This window comes from Melanostigma gelatinosum (assembly GCF_949748355.1).
Source record: "Melanostigma gelatinosum genome assembly, chromosome: 20".
NCBI classification, from domain to species: Eukaryota; Metazoa; Chordata; class Actinopteri; order Perciformes; family Zoarcidae; genus Melanostigma; species Melanostigma gelatinosum.
This window is the reverse complement of record NC_136653.1, coordinates 5,950,495-5,963,187: the sequence shown is the minus strand read 5'-3', so window position 1 is coordinate 5,963,187 and position 12,693 is coordinate 5,950,495. Positions and strand designations below refer to the sequence as shown.

Genomic DNA, 12,693 nt, shown 5'->3' with positions numbered 1-12,693 from the left:
TGTTGGATTTGTTTGCCTTTTGGACTGACCTCCCGGTGTTGACCCTGCCTTTACCAAGTAAAGAAACCTATACCTGAATCTTGTCTCCGAGTTGTGCTTTTGGGTTCTAGTATCTGTAATCCAGTGGGATATTCTTAACTATTTCCACACAAAATAGTAGTACTGCTATTACGACTACAACAACCATTCAACACTCTGTAGTAATTTAGTCGTTTTGTATGCATTGCATCAAAGCAGTTAGTCAAAGTTTCTGCTGTTTTAAAAAAAAGATTGCATGTTTTGTTTTGTATGTTTTCTGCATAAATAACACTTCTCATTACAAGACTGTACCTAGCAAAATAAAGTTCCATAAAATCAGAGCAACAGGGACACTTGTCAATTTGACAGTCTTGTGTTTTTTGCTGATGAGATGGGATCATTTCTGCATAAAAGTCTGACCTGCACAATGCCGTTTTAGCTACAGTTATTTGCTTTTGGTTGTTAGCCCAGTCTAATTTCCTGCTTGGGGATATTTTTTAACATTGTAGCAGTAAAGTACACAGCAGTTTAAAAAATAGCAGGGACACCACAGGTTAAAATCTGCAAAAAAAGAAAGTCTTGTTTGTGGCGTCAGGATGGCTGCAGTAAGTAAAGTCAATTGGAGTCTCTTTGGCAAATAGCTGCAGGAAAGAGCAGTCTTCAAAGTGCAGCAAAGCTTTGGAGAGGAGGCGAACGGCAGACAGAGACAGTATACACACACACACACACACACACACACACACACACAGCAGCAGCTCACCTGAGTTCTGACGGAGCCAGGATCTGAAAGAAGTTTGAGAACAGGCATAGTGAATGACTGGTTAGCAGGTGCACGCAAACACTTGCACACACTCGTTGGTACAAGGCAACACTCTCATTAGTGGAGAAGGCGGACGCTCATGTCTGACCGTGGTTCGCTTTGTTTTGCTGTGCTGCCACTACCTGACAGCCGGGATAGAGGAGGTAACGAGGCGGGAGGTGTGTGTAGTGGGATGGTTTAGTGGGAGTGTGCGCGCACAAACATGACTACTCCTGTACCTGTGCAAACAGAGCAATTGCATAAACACACACGCCCCCTAACACTAGCAGGCATATGGACACATATGCACTGTACACACACAACTACAACTACTACTACTACTACTACTACTACAACTACAACTACTACTACTACTGTACACACACGACTCTCAGCAGGCCTTTGACCTGTTACGCAAACAGCAGCTGATAACAGAGACAAATTTAGGTAAACAATGGCTTATCTTTGACACACACACACACACACACACACACACACACACTTAACCCTCTGCTGTGATGCTGTGATTGTGTGTTTCTGCAGCCCTGCCTGTGCATTGACAGTATTTGTACATGCAGACTCTGCAGTGGCTTTCTAGAGAGTGAATAAAGTTCAATGCTGTTGTCAAGTCTGTGGACATCAGCAAAAAGTGGTGCAACCAACACATTACAATGCCTCTTATCACTGTAACTGAGCATCTTTTTTCGTGCTTCTACTTTTTCCTTACGCTCATACTAAAGTATTTGTCCTCGTCCCTGCACAATTCCCTGTACCAGCAGAGGGTGGAGACACTGTGTGGAGTAATGAGAGGGGGAATTCAAACCGACATCCCGGTCTTCACCAGCTCTCCTGCCGCCAGTGTTGCCCAAATCTACTAAGGTCCGCACTGTGGCAGGGTGGGCCTGCCAGTGGCTTTATTGCCTCTGCGACCTGCTGGCACCATGACAGATGCCAGGTCCAACAGGAGCTGGCAGCTTGCCACGAGGAATACAGACAAACACACGCAATTGTGACACGCAATGGTACGGGCTGTACGAGTAAAACCAGCGAGATCGCTTGGTTTTATAAAAAAACATTTTGCAGAGTTTTGGTGTCATGAGAACACAAGCATGCACTTTCAAGACTTGAAAAAAACTTCCACAAACAAAAAGTGTGAATTTAGTTTTTTCACCTCTCTCTCTCTCTCTCTCTCTCTCTCTCACACACACACACACACACACACACACACACACATACACACACACACACAGAGAGAGAGAGGACATGCTAAGCTGGTTTCTGAAGGCCTTCTTTTCATTCCACATGTCTGAAGTTTTCCCACCATTTCTTTCAGAGCTGTCAGTGCTCCTGCACAGGGAGCTGAGTGACAGATACACAACAGGGGCATAATAAAAAAAGTTAGGAGTTTCATAAAACTCCTCAGTAAAACTACCACGAAGCTTTGGGGATCGGTACAATGATACACAGTGACATTGCCTTTAAGGTGCTCTGAAGTGTCAAAACCACCCAGGGAAGCGGGGGAGCTTTTGAATGAATATCTGCAATTCTGATCGAATACTTGGATGACCTTGGTTTGTCGAAATCAGGGCACTTATTAAGTTATTTATTTCGAGCAAACCCCCTAATTTCCACAATTCCACTTGGTGCGATTCTGTTCAGCATGTCACTGTGTAGCTTTAAACCGGGCAATAAAGCTCCCTCTTAATCATAATTAGTCACATGAGATACTCAAACATCGGATTTATGTGCGTCACCTGTCATTACGTTCATACTGCTACAGCATAAACGTGCAGTTGTGTTCATACGATTAAATTGAATGCGTCCCTCAAAATCATTTTGTTCAGGGACAAACTGTTAACTGCAGACTTATTGCAGACTTGATGTGACTGATATGAGTTTATGCAATAAAGCGAGAGACTTTGGTTTTATTTGCGCCTGTAAAGCAGCGGAGTGTTACCTGTTTTTCCACAGCTGCCAAAGCGGCCCAGGCATTCTTTATGGGCACCTAAACCACACTTGGAGCACAGGTAGCCCTGGTTAAAGATGCCCCTGCAGACAGACGAACAGGGAAAGGCATCACATGGATTGCTTAAAGGTATAGACACAAGTAACGGCATATCAGTGCAAAGAATGGCAACATTGCTGTGATGCTTATAGGACAGTATGGATCCAAGTTGCAATCAAAAGGTTTAATGTTATGTAGAAATGGCTGCTACATTTTCTGACATCACAGGAGGAACAGAAGTTTGGAAACCGACAGTGAATTTATCTTGTGTTGTTAGCCCCCTTAGTGGCGTGGCACTGACTGACATATCTACCATTATGCAAATTATGATATTTTGTACAGGATTCATGGTTCCAGGATGATGAATCCTAATGACTTTGGTGATCCCCTGACTTCCGTATTTACCACTATGAGGTGGACATTTGTGGTTTTGAGTGAAATGCCTCAAAAACCATTGGACAGATTGCCATCTGGATGAATTGTAATGACTTAGGTGACCCCTTAACATTTCATCTAGCGCCATCATCAAGTCAAAAATAGCTGACCAAATGCCTGCAAAACTAAGGAATGATATTTCAATCAGCCTCGGCTGTACCTTGAGGTTTGGTGCTTCTCAGCTAATGTTAGCATGTTAAGATGCTAAAATGAGATGGTTAACACATCCCTGCTAAAACGCAGTGTGATAGTATTGTCATTTCGGGCATGTTCGTACACTGAAGTGAGCTTGCTTTAGGTATAGTTAAGTGTTTGAGGTCCTCGAGGCCCTGGGCGTTCAAATGAAGGTGGTTCCACATTAGCCAGCTCAGCAGCACAAGGACGCCAGCCAGATTTCAATACTTTCTACCAAGGCCACAACAGGTGTGAAAGTTAATAAGTTTAAATTGGAACTAAAGACCATAAAAACAGCTTCAGCTCACAAAAGAAGATACTGATATTCTTGTAGTAAATGACGTGTGTGTGTGTGCACACACAGAGATTGAAGCAGCAGCAGTGTGTTGCTCTGTTTTTTATGAACCATCTCAGAGGTCCTAATTAAAATGACATGATAGTAAAGGCAGCTTTGCTCTGCTCTCCAGCTAATTGTCTGTTTAACGTCTTTGAGAAAACTGGCATGGCATTAACGTGCAGGAATATTTTTGCGGAGTTCAGAACTGCAGGGTGTGTATGTTGCACTGGTGGAAGAAGTCAGAGCAGTGAATTTAAACCATTAGGATACCGCTCATATGAATCCTTCACGATTCTTATGAAATAACATGAAAGGAAGGTGAATTCCCTTTTAAATTAAAACTTAAAAGAAAACCTTTACCAGGCACGTTGCTCATTTTCTGATTCATGACACAATACCTCAGCAAGGCCTCTGCTCTTACATAGATTATCTGAAAACATGAGTATACTCGATCTCAGATTTAATAATACACAGAATAACACTTGACTCATTAGACTTATGATTCATCAAGTAATTTGATATTTGGTGACGGCTAGATAAGGGGTTCAATTTGTATTGTGTCCTTTCAAGTTGATCCGTTGTTCCTTTACAGGCACTGCAAACAAAGAGCTCTAGCAGAATAGTCATAATGAACCAGTCAAAGGGACCAATCATTATGTAAAAGGAACTTGAGAACTAATCAAGAAATCAATGACACACGACACTTCAGTTGCTTCTTGATACTTTCCCTGCATTATTCTTGTTCTTCTCATTTCTTATCCTGAGAAAATGTTCAGCGCCTGGCTCTGTATATTCACAGTGCGTTGCCTTCAAATAGTGCTGAAGTGTGACAGACACTTTTTTCTTGACTGTCCTCGGTCGGTGAAACCACTCAGTCATTCCCACTGTGAGAAAGACCATGAGCCGCAGTCCTCCGGGTGCCGATACCATTCAGCGAATTCAAAAGAAACTTTGTGTACTGAGGCACATGTGCAGAGGAAGAGAGGAGTAAAAGGAAAGTGACGAATAGATTGTTAGGGTACACAGGAGAGGAATAGGAGGAGGGGAGGTCTTTCAAAGGAGTCCTGACAGGTGTTTGAAGGGAAAGGGTCCATGTCTCGTCCTCAGTCTTTATGTCTGACGATGGCCTTGATGAGGGTTTTGTGCTGCTTCCGCTGTGGGTGTTTGTGTGTGTGTGTGTGTGTGTGTGAATAATAAACGGCCTCTTACCTCAGCAGCATGTGGCAAGAGTTGCAGGAGGTGATCCTTTCAAAGGTGTGCATTTTAAACTCGTGGAAGTTGTTAGTGGCGTTCTCAGGATGAATGTTGGATCTAAACGAGAGAAACACACAACAAACATTGGATAATGATCAGGTTATTTTGACTATTACTATTATTATCATTAGTAGTAGTAGTAGTTAGAACACATTTTCGAAATAAACCATTCGACTGATTTCCTAAGAATCAACTGGCAGGAAGTTGAAGCTTGGTCGAGATAAGTAGTAAACGACAGTAAAGCACCTTTACCTTTACTACATGCTAATTCAGTTCAAGCAGGGACTTTTTCTATGTTCAACAAATGGAATTGAAAATGTCAAAGATAACACAAAAACGATAACTGGTTTCCATTGTTGTCTGATTTGAAAGTGAGCTGCCAAATCAAATCCAGTAGTGGGTAAGCAGCAAACAAAGATTTCAAAAGAGTTCTGCAAATATGCTTGTTTCTGGCATTCAAAATGCAGTGTCAGCTAAATTGTTGAGAGTGTGCTTGAAATGCACCAGTGAGTTTCCAATAGAGTCTCTGCTCCTGTACCTCCCTTAGCACATGATGATATTATATACAGTAACTTGTGGTATGAAATAAAAAAATCATAACATGATGTCTCCATATTTAGGGTTCAGGTTGAATATTAAAGCTCCATATATCATATGTAACTATGACAATATTGAACTGTGTGTACTGTTCTGTGCCCCTGAACACATCTGTTTCAAATAATGGAGGAGTAATGACTCAAAATCAGAACAAGCAGTTGGACCAAAGCTGCATCACAAACACTGAGCGCTGTAAGTTGTATACAAGTTACAGATGAGCCAAAATGAATGAATGAAAACGAATTTGTGCTGGTTGTCTGTCTTGTTACAGTTTTCAAAATGCTTTGGTCTTTGATGAAAACATGAATTTCAAGGCAAAAAATCAATAAATAAAAGGTCCACTTATAATTGCAGCCAACAAACTCTTCGATACGACTCTTTGAAGTGGGGAGAGAATTGCAAATAGACAGGCAAGGTCTGCTTGAAGTGAACACAGAAGTATTCTTGGCCCCTTGGGACATGGATGAATGTGTGTGTGTGTGTGTGTGTTGGAGAAAGAAAAAGACAGCATGGCCCAAGTTTTCCTGTAGCACAAAGGCCTGTTTACTTCAAATTTAAGAGGTCGGTCCTTTGTTTTGTCAGTGTTATGATAGCTAGACATGATGACATTGTTGCATAAGCGTTTTGGTTAACATGCACAGGTGCTACTTTTGGAACTCAAACGACATGGAAAATAGGACAAACAGCGCCGCGATGGAAGGAAGTGTTAAAGAAGAAAAAAGACACCTTCAGTGGTGTCATCTCCTCTGTACTGGGATCAGCCAATATCTACGCTTTCTAGGGAAGATTGTTGTTCACTATAAGTTCCATACCATAGAAATAATCACACTGAAAAATACTGAATACGTTGCTATAGCTTATGGCAGGGGTCGGCAACCTTTTCTATCCAAAGAGCCATTTTGCCCTATTTTCCACAAAATAAAATTTGTCTGGAGCCGCAAAAGCTATTTGATATCACAGCTTATAAAGTTGTATATATAGTTACATTATATATACAAAAACTATAGTTTTTGTATTTATGAAAATGTAGAACAAGAATAAAGACAATTCTTGACATTTTTTTGCAATTTTACCTGATATAATAATATCAAACTCTTATGTAGAGGAGAGTTTTCTGCAGCAGCTGAGGAATCGCTCTTTTTCGCTCATCTCCAGCGTGACACTTTTCAGCACATGCTGTGTGCTTCTGGAAGCATGGAGGTAAGTCAGCATTGTTGGCAGTGAAAGCAAATGAAGACGTCCACGCAGAGTTAAACTCTCTATTTTCCTCCGTGACTTTTCTTTTTTTGGATTTATCCATTGATAATTTACAGAGGGCGGGGTCTGAAAATCATGATTAGCCACCTGCAGGGGAAAGCGCTTGACAGGGGTAGAGGATCTGCCTGTGGGAATAATTAACATATACGATTCTGTTCATTCTTGCTTATAAATTATATTCTCTCTGAACACGTTTCTCTTTTTGGAGAACGTCATCTGAGATAACTTCTTCGATCGGCACAATTTCCCTGCTCTTCTGTCTATTTCCTCGTCTCTCCCCCGTGTGTCACGTATGTGTACACATCGCTCGAATCAGGAAACTTGTCAGAATACTCATATTTGATTGGCTGAGCTGCATCACGTGATGTGATTTGCAATGCATTGGTCGGTGTGTTTCCTGCACCGCCGAACAAGTGCTGTAACGGCTGAATAAGAAGCGCCGGTTAAAGTTTAAACTCGGTGCCCAATATGTATAATTCCGAATTATCTATCGGTTTTTAGTTCCTAGGTCCGGATCCGGTGAGCCAGTTGGGGACCTCAGGGAGCCGCAACAGAGAGTCTAAAGAGCCCTGGCTTATGGCAACAACAACAAAAACCTGAGCTTCCTTTTCCTTCAGACTTGACTTTGAGATATGACTGGCGTCTTCCAGTTCCACTATTTCTCTGAATGCTGAAGCTTTTAAAGATGTCCGATGCAACTCTGTGGAGTCTGCTAAGAGGCAGCCGCTTGAATTTTACGGACTTCTGTCTTCAGTCTTCTTCTGACTCTCAAGGATGGAGTGCTCATTCACTGCTGTTCGCAGATCCGCTATTAAGCATCGCCGTGGGAGCGCTTTTGTGTGATTGTCTGGCAACAACTTTCTATTCTCACAGCTAGTTAAATCAGCCCCAAAAGTTAATCAACCAAAGCCCCTTCTTTCTCAGTCTCACATCGTAACCGGCTTCATCTTCCTAATCCTCTTCTTCACTTCCTGTTAAGGCTGAGAACACTTGTGTTCTCTGAGTATATAAAGTGCTCAATGTTTATAAAAAAACTGGATTAAAAATGTATTTTTGTGTCAGGTCGAAAGTAGGTGTGTGACTTATAATCTGCTCATCTTTTTGTCACAGTGGCACGTGCCTCGTGCCTCATAAATCATCAAGTAGCCAAACTTGAATAACAGGATAGACAATGTGTGCGTTTTGATGTTCTGACTAAAGGCAGACGAGACAAAGACACTCTCTTATCACACTGTGGCGCATGAACGCACACACACGTGCGCTCACAGAAAAAAACACACTCACATGGCCATGCCAAACTGCTCCAGCCACTTCTTTTTCAGCTCTTTGGTCTTGAAGAAGAATTCAAAGCCGCTCTGGCCCTGGTTATGGGTGAGGTAGAATCCGTAGGACCACTGCAACAAGAAAGAAAAACACTCGCATTTCAGACAGAAAATAAAACAACGGTGAACAAATAAATTGAGGGTTTCGAGTGAAAGGTAAACGGAGCAGGAGGGGGCAGGAGCTGAAGGAGACAAAGAGATGCAAAATGAAAGAGGGATGCTCGGGGAGAGCAAACTCAAAGGCTGAAGGGCAGAACTGACAGACGGAGACAAAACAGAGAGGGAGAGCATGAAGGAACACAGGAAGAGAGTGTTAGGTTGCTGTGCCATATAACCGCTGGGCATCAGACAGCATGCATAGACCAGTGGGCCTGTAATCAGCCCCCATTACCCACTTCAAAGGCAAAATATTAGTCTATTAGCCTCCGTGTCAACACGCGCCACTGTTTGTTTCGATGGCTTCACTAAACAGATGCTTGTGAGATGCACTTTCTATGGCTCCTAGGTGGGGTTTTGAACTTCTAGCACTCAACTCTAAAGGCTAAAAACATGCCAAGCTCACAGTGCTGTCAGGGAAGTGCAGAGGCTCATCTTTTCTATTGAAAGAAAAGAGAAAAGGAAAGCAACGCTCTACAGAGGCATTCCCAGTGGACACCAAGACCTACGCTCAGCAGAGATATCTCTAGCAACCAATTTGTAAAAAGAAGGAGAAGGTGTTTGTCCATCTGTCAGTTATATTCTTTTTTGCTTGGTGTATGTTTGGAATTTGAAAGGATCACACATCCAGATGGATAATGTAAAGCATTGCTTCGTTTACCTGACTTTTAAATATAATCAATCTGACCCTTGCTCGTGCCTTTCAACATGTCGGTGAATGTGCCCAAGTGAACTCTGCAATTACAGTTTTTGGGCCATTTGGGTGGCGCAGAAACATGTTGAGAACACTTACATATTATCACCTTTTTTAATTGATGTGGTGCACTTTTTAGCATACAGCTGACTATTTGCACATCCAGCAGACACTGAACAACATTAGAATTCATTTGGAGTCGTGTTTCTATCCACCTGGCGATTGTAAATCCAAGATTAATTTTCATTTTAGCTCTGTTTTAGTCTCCACCAACTCCAGAGGATAATATTTATCTCTTTCGCTGCTAAATCCTCTGCATGTTCACTAGCTAGCTGCTAACAATGCCATTTGGTGCTGTGCAGGTAGCGTACTGTGGGTTTCAGAGCAATTTATTTTTCTGGACAACAACTGCTGCTTAACAATGCATGAGAGTGCACCAAAAACAAAAGCAAAGCTGCGGGCTGAAGAACCAAAACAATGACCTGTAATGCTCCATTTAGCCAAGTAGAGTCTGGTAATGGTTATCTGTTGGTTTGTCACTACAGGCGACACTTTACAGATTACACATAGCAATTTCATCTTTTGTTTGTGTGTGTGCGTGTGTGTGTAGTCAGGCCCAAAGCGGGATTTAATGATAACATCATCTGGGAGGAGGCAGACTGCTATAGTCTGATACTTTCAGTGTTATGCTGGTGAATGAACAAGACAGTGTAAAACATGTGCTGGAACAAGCCTGTATCAAATTATCTAAGAGTCTTTTCTGGTGATTATTTTTTTTGTTTGTGTAATGAGCTGGAAAGATTTTTGCATGTAGCTCATTTTCGCAGCACATTAGAGATTCAGGGCACAAAAGGCAGCCGTGGGGTGTAGATGCTGGTACAGGTGCTGATAAAATACTTTTTTATTTTTACTGAATAAATTGTTATGGCTGTTCATTGTGCTGAAGTAGCACTGTTAATTGGTTGGTCAGGAGTCCAATGTGGTTTGCTGAGCTTTGCTGACTTCGTCATAAAGAGGCAATAATGGACTCAACAGTGCAAGACTTCACTCCATTATAGCTGATTGGTTGTTATATGAGATGCTTGTTTTGTTCTTATTATTTCACAGAATGTTGAGAAATATGTACTGTTATTATTGTTACACTATTGCATGCTGTATATTACAACAGTAAAAGAGCAAAAGTAGAATTCACGCGCTACATTGTTTTAGTCTTGGTGAAATAACATTTCATCAAAAGCTGTTTTAGCTGTTGTAAAATCACTGTAAATCACCACAGTTTATTGCTTTTTTAAAATGGTGATAACACACTATGATAACCACCAATCAGACCTGAGAAACTGAAGCCTCCTTATTCCAATAAAAAACGAATACAATTCAAAGTTTTCCTCTCCGTTGTGATGTATGTGGACTAAAAGGTGTTAACTGTAGAAATAAACGATTTGGCTGCCAGAATTACTGGGATATTTTGTCAGTCCTCATTTCAGTGTGCACTACAATAAGGAAGTACAAAAAACGGGAAATTGTAAATTAGCGCTATGTGTCTGCTTTCACAACTTGAAACAGCAAATGAGCAATACATGTGGCGCGCAAGCCCGGCAGGAAAGAAAACTACTTGTTTTGCTTATTTTCAACTTCAGCTTGATTTAATTGAGGCTACTGTTGCTGCATGTCTGAGTTAAAACATCATCTTTGTGGCCTCGCCAACAGTGAAATTGAATTACTCTCTTGGAAATCCTGCTGTTGGTTTACAAAGCACTGAATGGTTTAGGGCCAAAATACATCTCTGATCTGCTGCTACCTTATGAACCATCCCGACCCCTCAGGTCGTCTGGGACCGGTCTACTTTCTGTTCCCAGAGTCAGAACTAAACATGGAGAAGCAGCGTTCAGTTTTTCTGCTCCACATATCTGGAACAAAGTCCCAGAAAGCTGCAGGTCTGCTGAGACCCTCAGCTCATTTAAATCAAGATTGAAGACTTTTCTGTTTGCTGCTGCCTTTAATTGAACCACATTCAATTGATATATTAATCAATTTCCTGCATTTCTGCATTTTACTACTGCATTTTATTTCTTGCATTGTTTTTTAATGTTTCAATGAATGTTCTTAATTGTTTTTAAATCTCCTTTTCTTTTGCCTTATGTTTTGATGCTTTTAATGGTTTTATGTGAAGCACTTTGAATGACCTTGTTGTTGAAATGTGCTATACAAATAAACTTGCCTTGCCTTGGAACCGAAAGGGAAATTTTCACAAAAAGATGTGTTGCTGCACTGAAATGACTGAAGGGTGTGCCAATAGCTTTTCCAAGTTTGATGGCAAGATGTGCAACATGAAAAACATGTTCTTTGGCATGTACATGTTGGAGGAGTAATTGCCCTGGGAGACCTACTCATGCAGTCTGAGGAGATCAAGACCAAGAGTGCCAGAAGTAGGGGGCCGCCCAACTTTAAGCCCCTGTCCGGCATTGTGAACAAGAGTAGATAAAGTATTACAAGCAAGAAGTCCACAAAGCAAGGAGAGAAGGTGTGGCCGATGGGTCAAAACAGGACTTTCACCCAGGAGACCGCTGTTCATGTCCCGTGTAAAACCGAGAGTAAACATTGACTTCACTCTTGTTAGGTAAAGTTGTTGCGCTTGTTACGTAACATTATATCAGAAAGTCTGATAAGGATGGTTGTTGCCCAGTTACGGTAGTTCAGTTATTGCGTTACTTTGTCGCATTGTTATGTCATTATTTTAACACAACTTATTTCTAAACTTAACCAAGTAGTATTGTTGCCTCAACCTAAGCAATCATTTGTTAACCACGTGTCATTGTGCATTTCTGCAAGCGTGATATGAGTCTGATATGTCAACATGTCCCCCCCCCCCCGCGCGACCCTGAACGGGATAAGCAGTTACGTATAATAGATAGATGGATGGATGGATGTGTCTCAATAGAAACCATATCTGTGTGTGTGGACCTTTCGATTCTCCTTGTCTGATGTGGGGTTGTTGGTGATTTTGAAGAGGTGCAGGTCGATCACTTCTTTCATCTCATAGTTGTCCCCTCGCCGCTTACAAACGATCACCGCAGCATCGAACAGGAAGATGTGCCTGTGATTTGAAGAGAACCATGTCTTATGACTGAAGCAGAAAAGACTGCAAGGCGATATGTTCAAAATCTTCTAGCACTATAGGTCATTGTATATCTTAATAACAATATATATATCATAATATAGCGTGTTTTATAGTAATTCAATGAATAAACTGTCTATATTAAATACCCACATCATTTGTTATACACCTGTGTGAATTAAATACTGGACAAATGAAAAGTACTGTGTATTTTCTTTTTAAATTAAGAACTTTAACAGAACATTTTCAGATTATCTGAGAAATTTGAGTTTGTACAGTATGTGCTTGTCATTATCAGTTAGATAACACAATCATATTTCACAATAGTTGGATAAATGATTTCATCACGAAATGATACAGTTGAAAGATGATAAATTGTCATATTTAATTATCACCCAGCCCTAACACTATCATCCCTAACCATCACAGAAACTTACAAATAACTTGGAATGTCCCTTGACTCACATCTCACTTATCGGAGCAGCATTTGTAACTTGTAGAAGAAGCTCAAACAGAAACGTTATGTTTAT

At 41.2% G+C, this 12,693-nt stretch overlaps 1 protein-coding gene across 1 annotated transcript in view; it reads right to left on the bottom strand.

Moving 5' to 3' along the window:
• The window catches only part of vav3 (vav guanine nucleotide exchange factor 3), a gene marked incomplete at its 5' end in the record, with an annotated part of 82,925 nt that overhangs the window by 22,719 nt on the left and 47,513 nt on the right, over positions 1-12,693 (bottom strand). Inside the window, 5 exons of the mRNA XM_079292259.1 lie at positions 779-801; positions 2,775-2,866; positions 4,978-5,079; positions 8,161-8,270; positions 12,010-12,142. Coding sequence (XP_079148385.1) covers positions 779-801; positions 2,775-2,866; positions 4,978-5,079; positions 8,161-8,270; positions 12,010-12,142 — 460 coding nt within the window. The remainder of the gene's footprint in view (positions 1-778; positions 802-2,774; positions 2,867-4,977; positions 5,080-8,160; positions 8,271-12,009; positions 12,143-12,693) is intronic.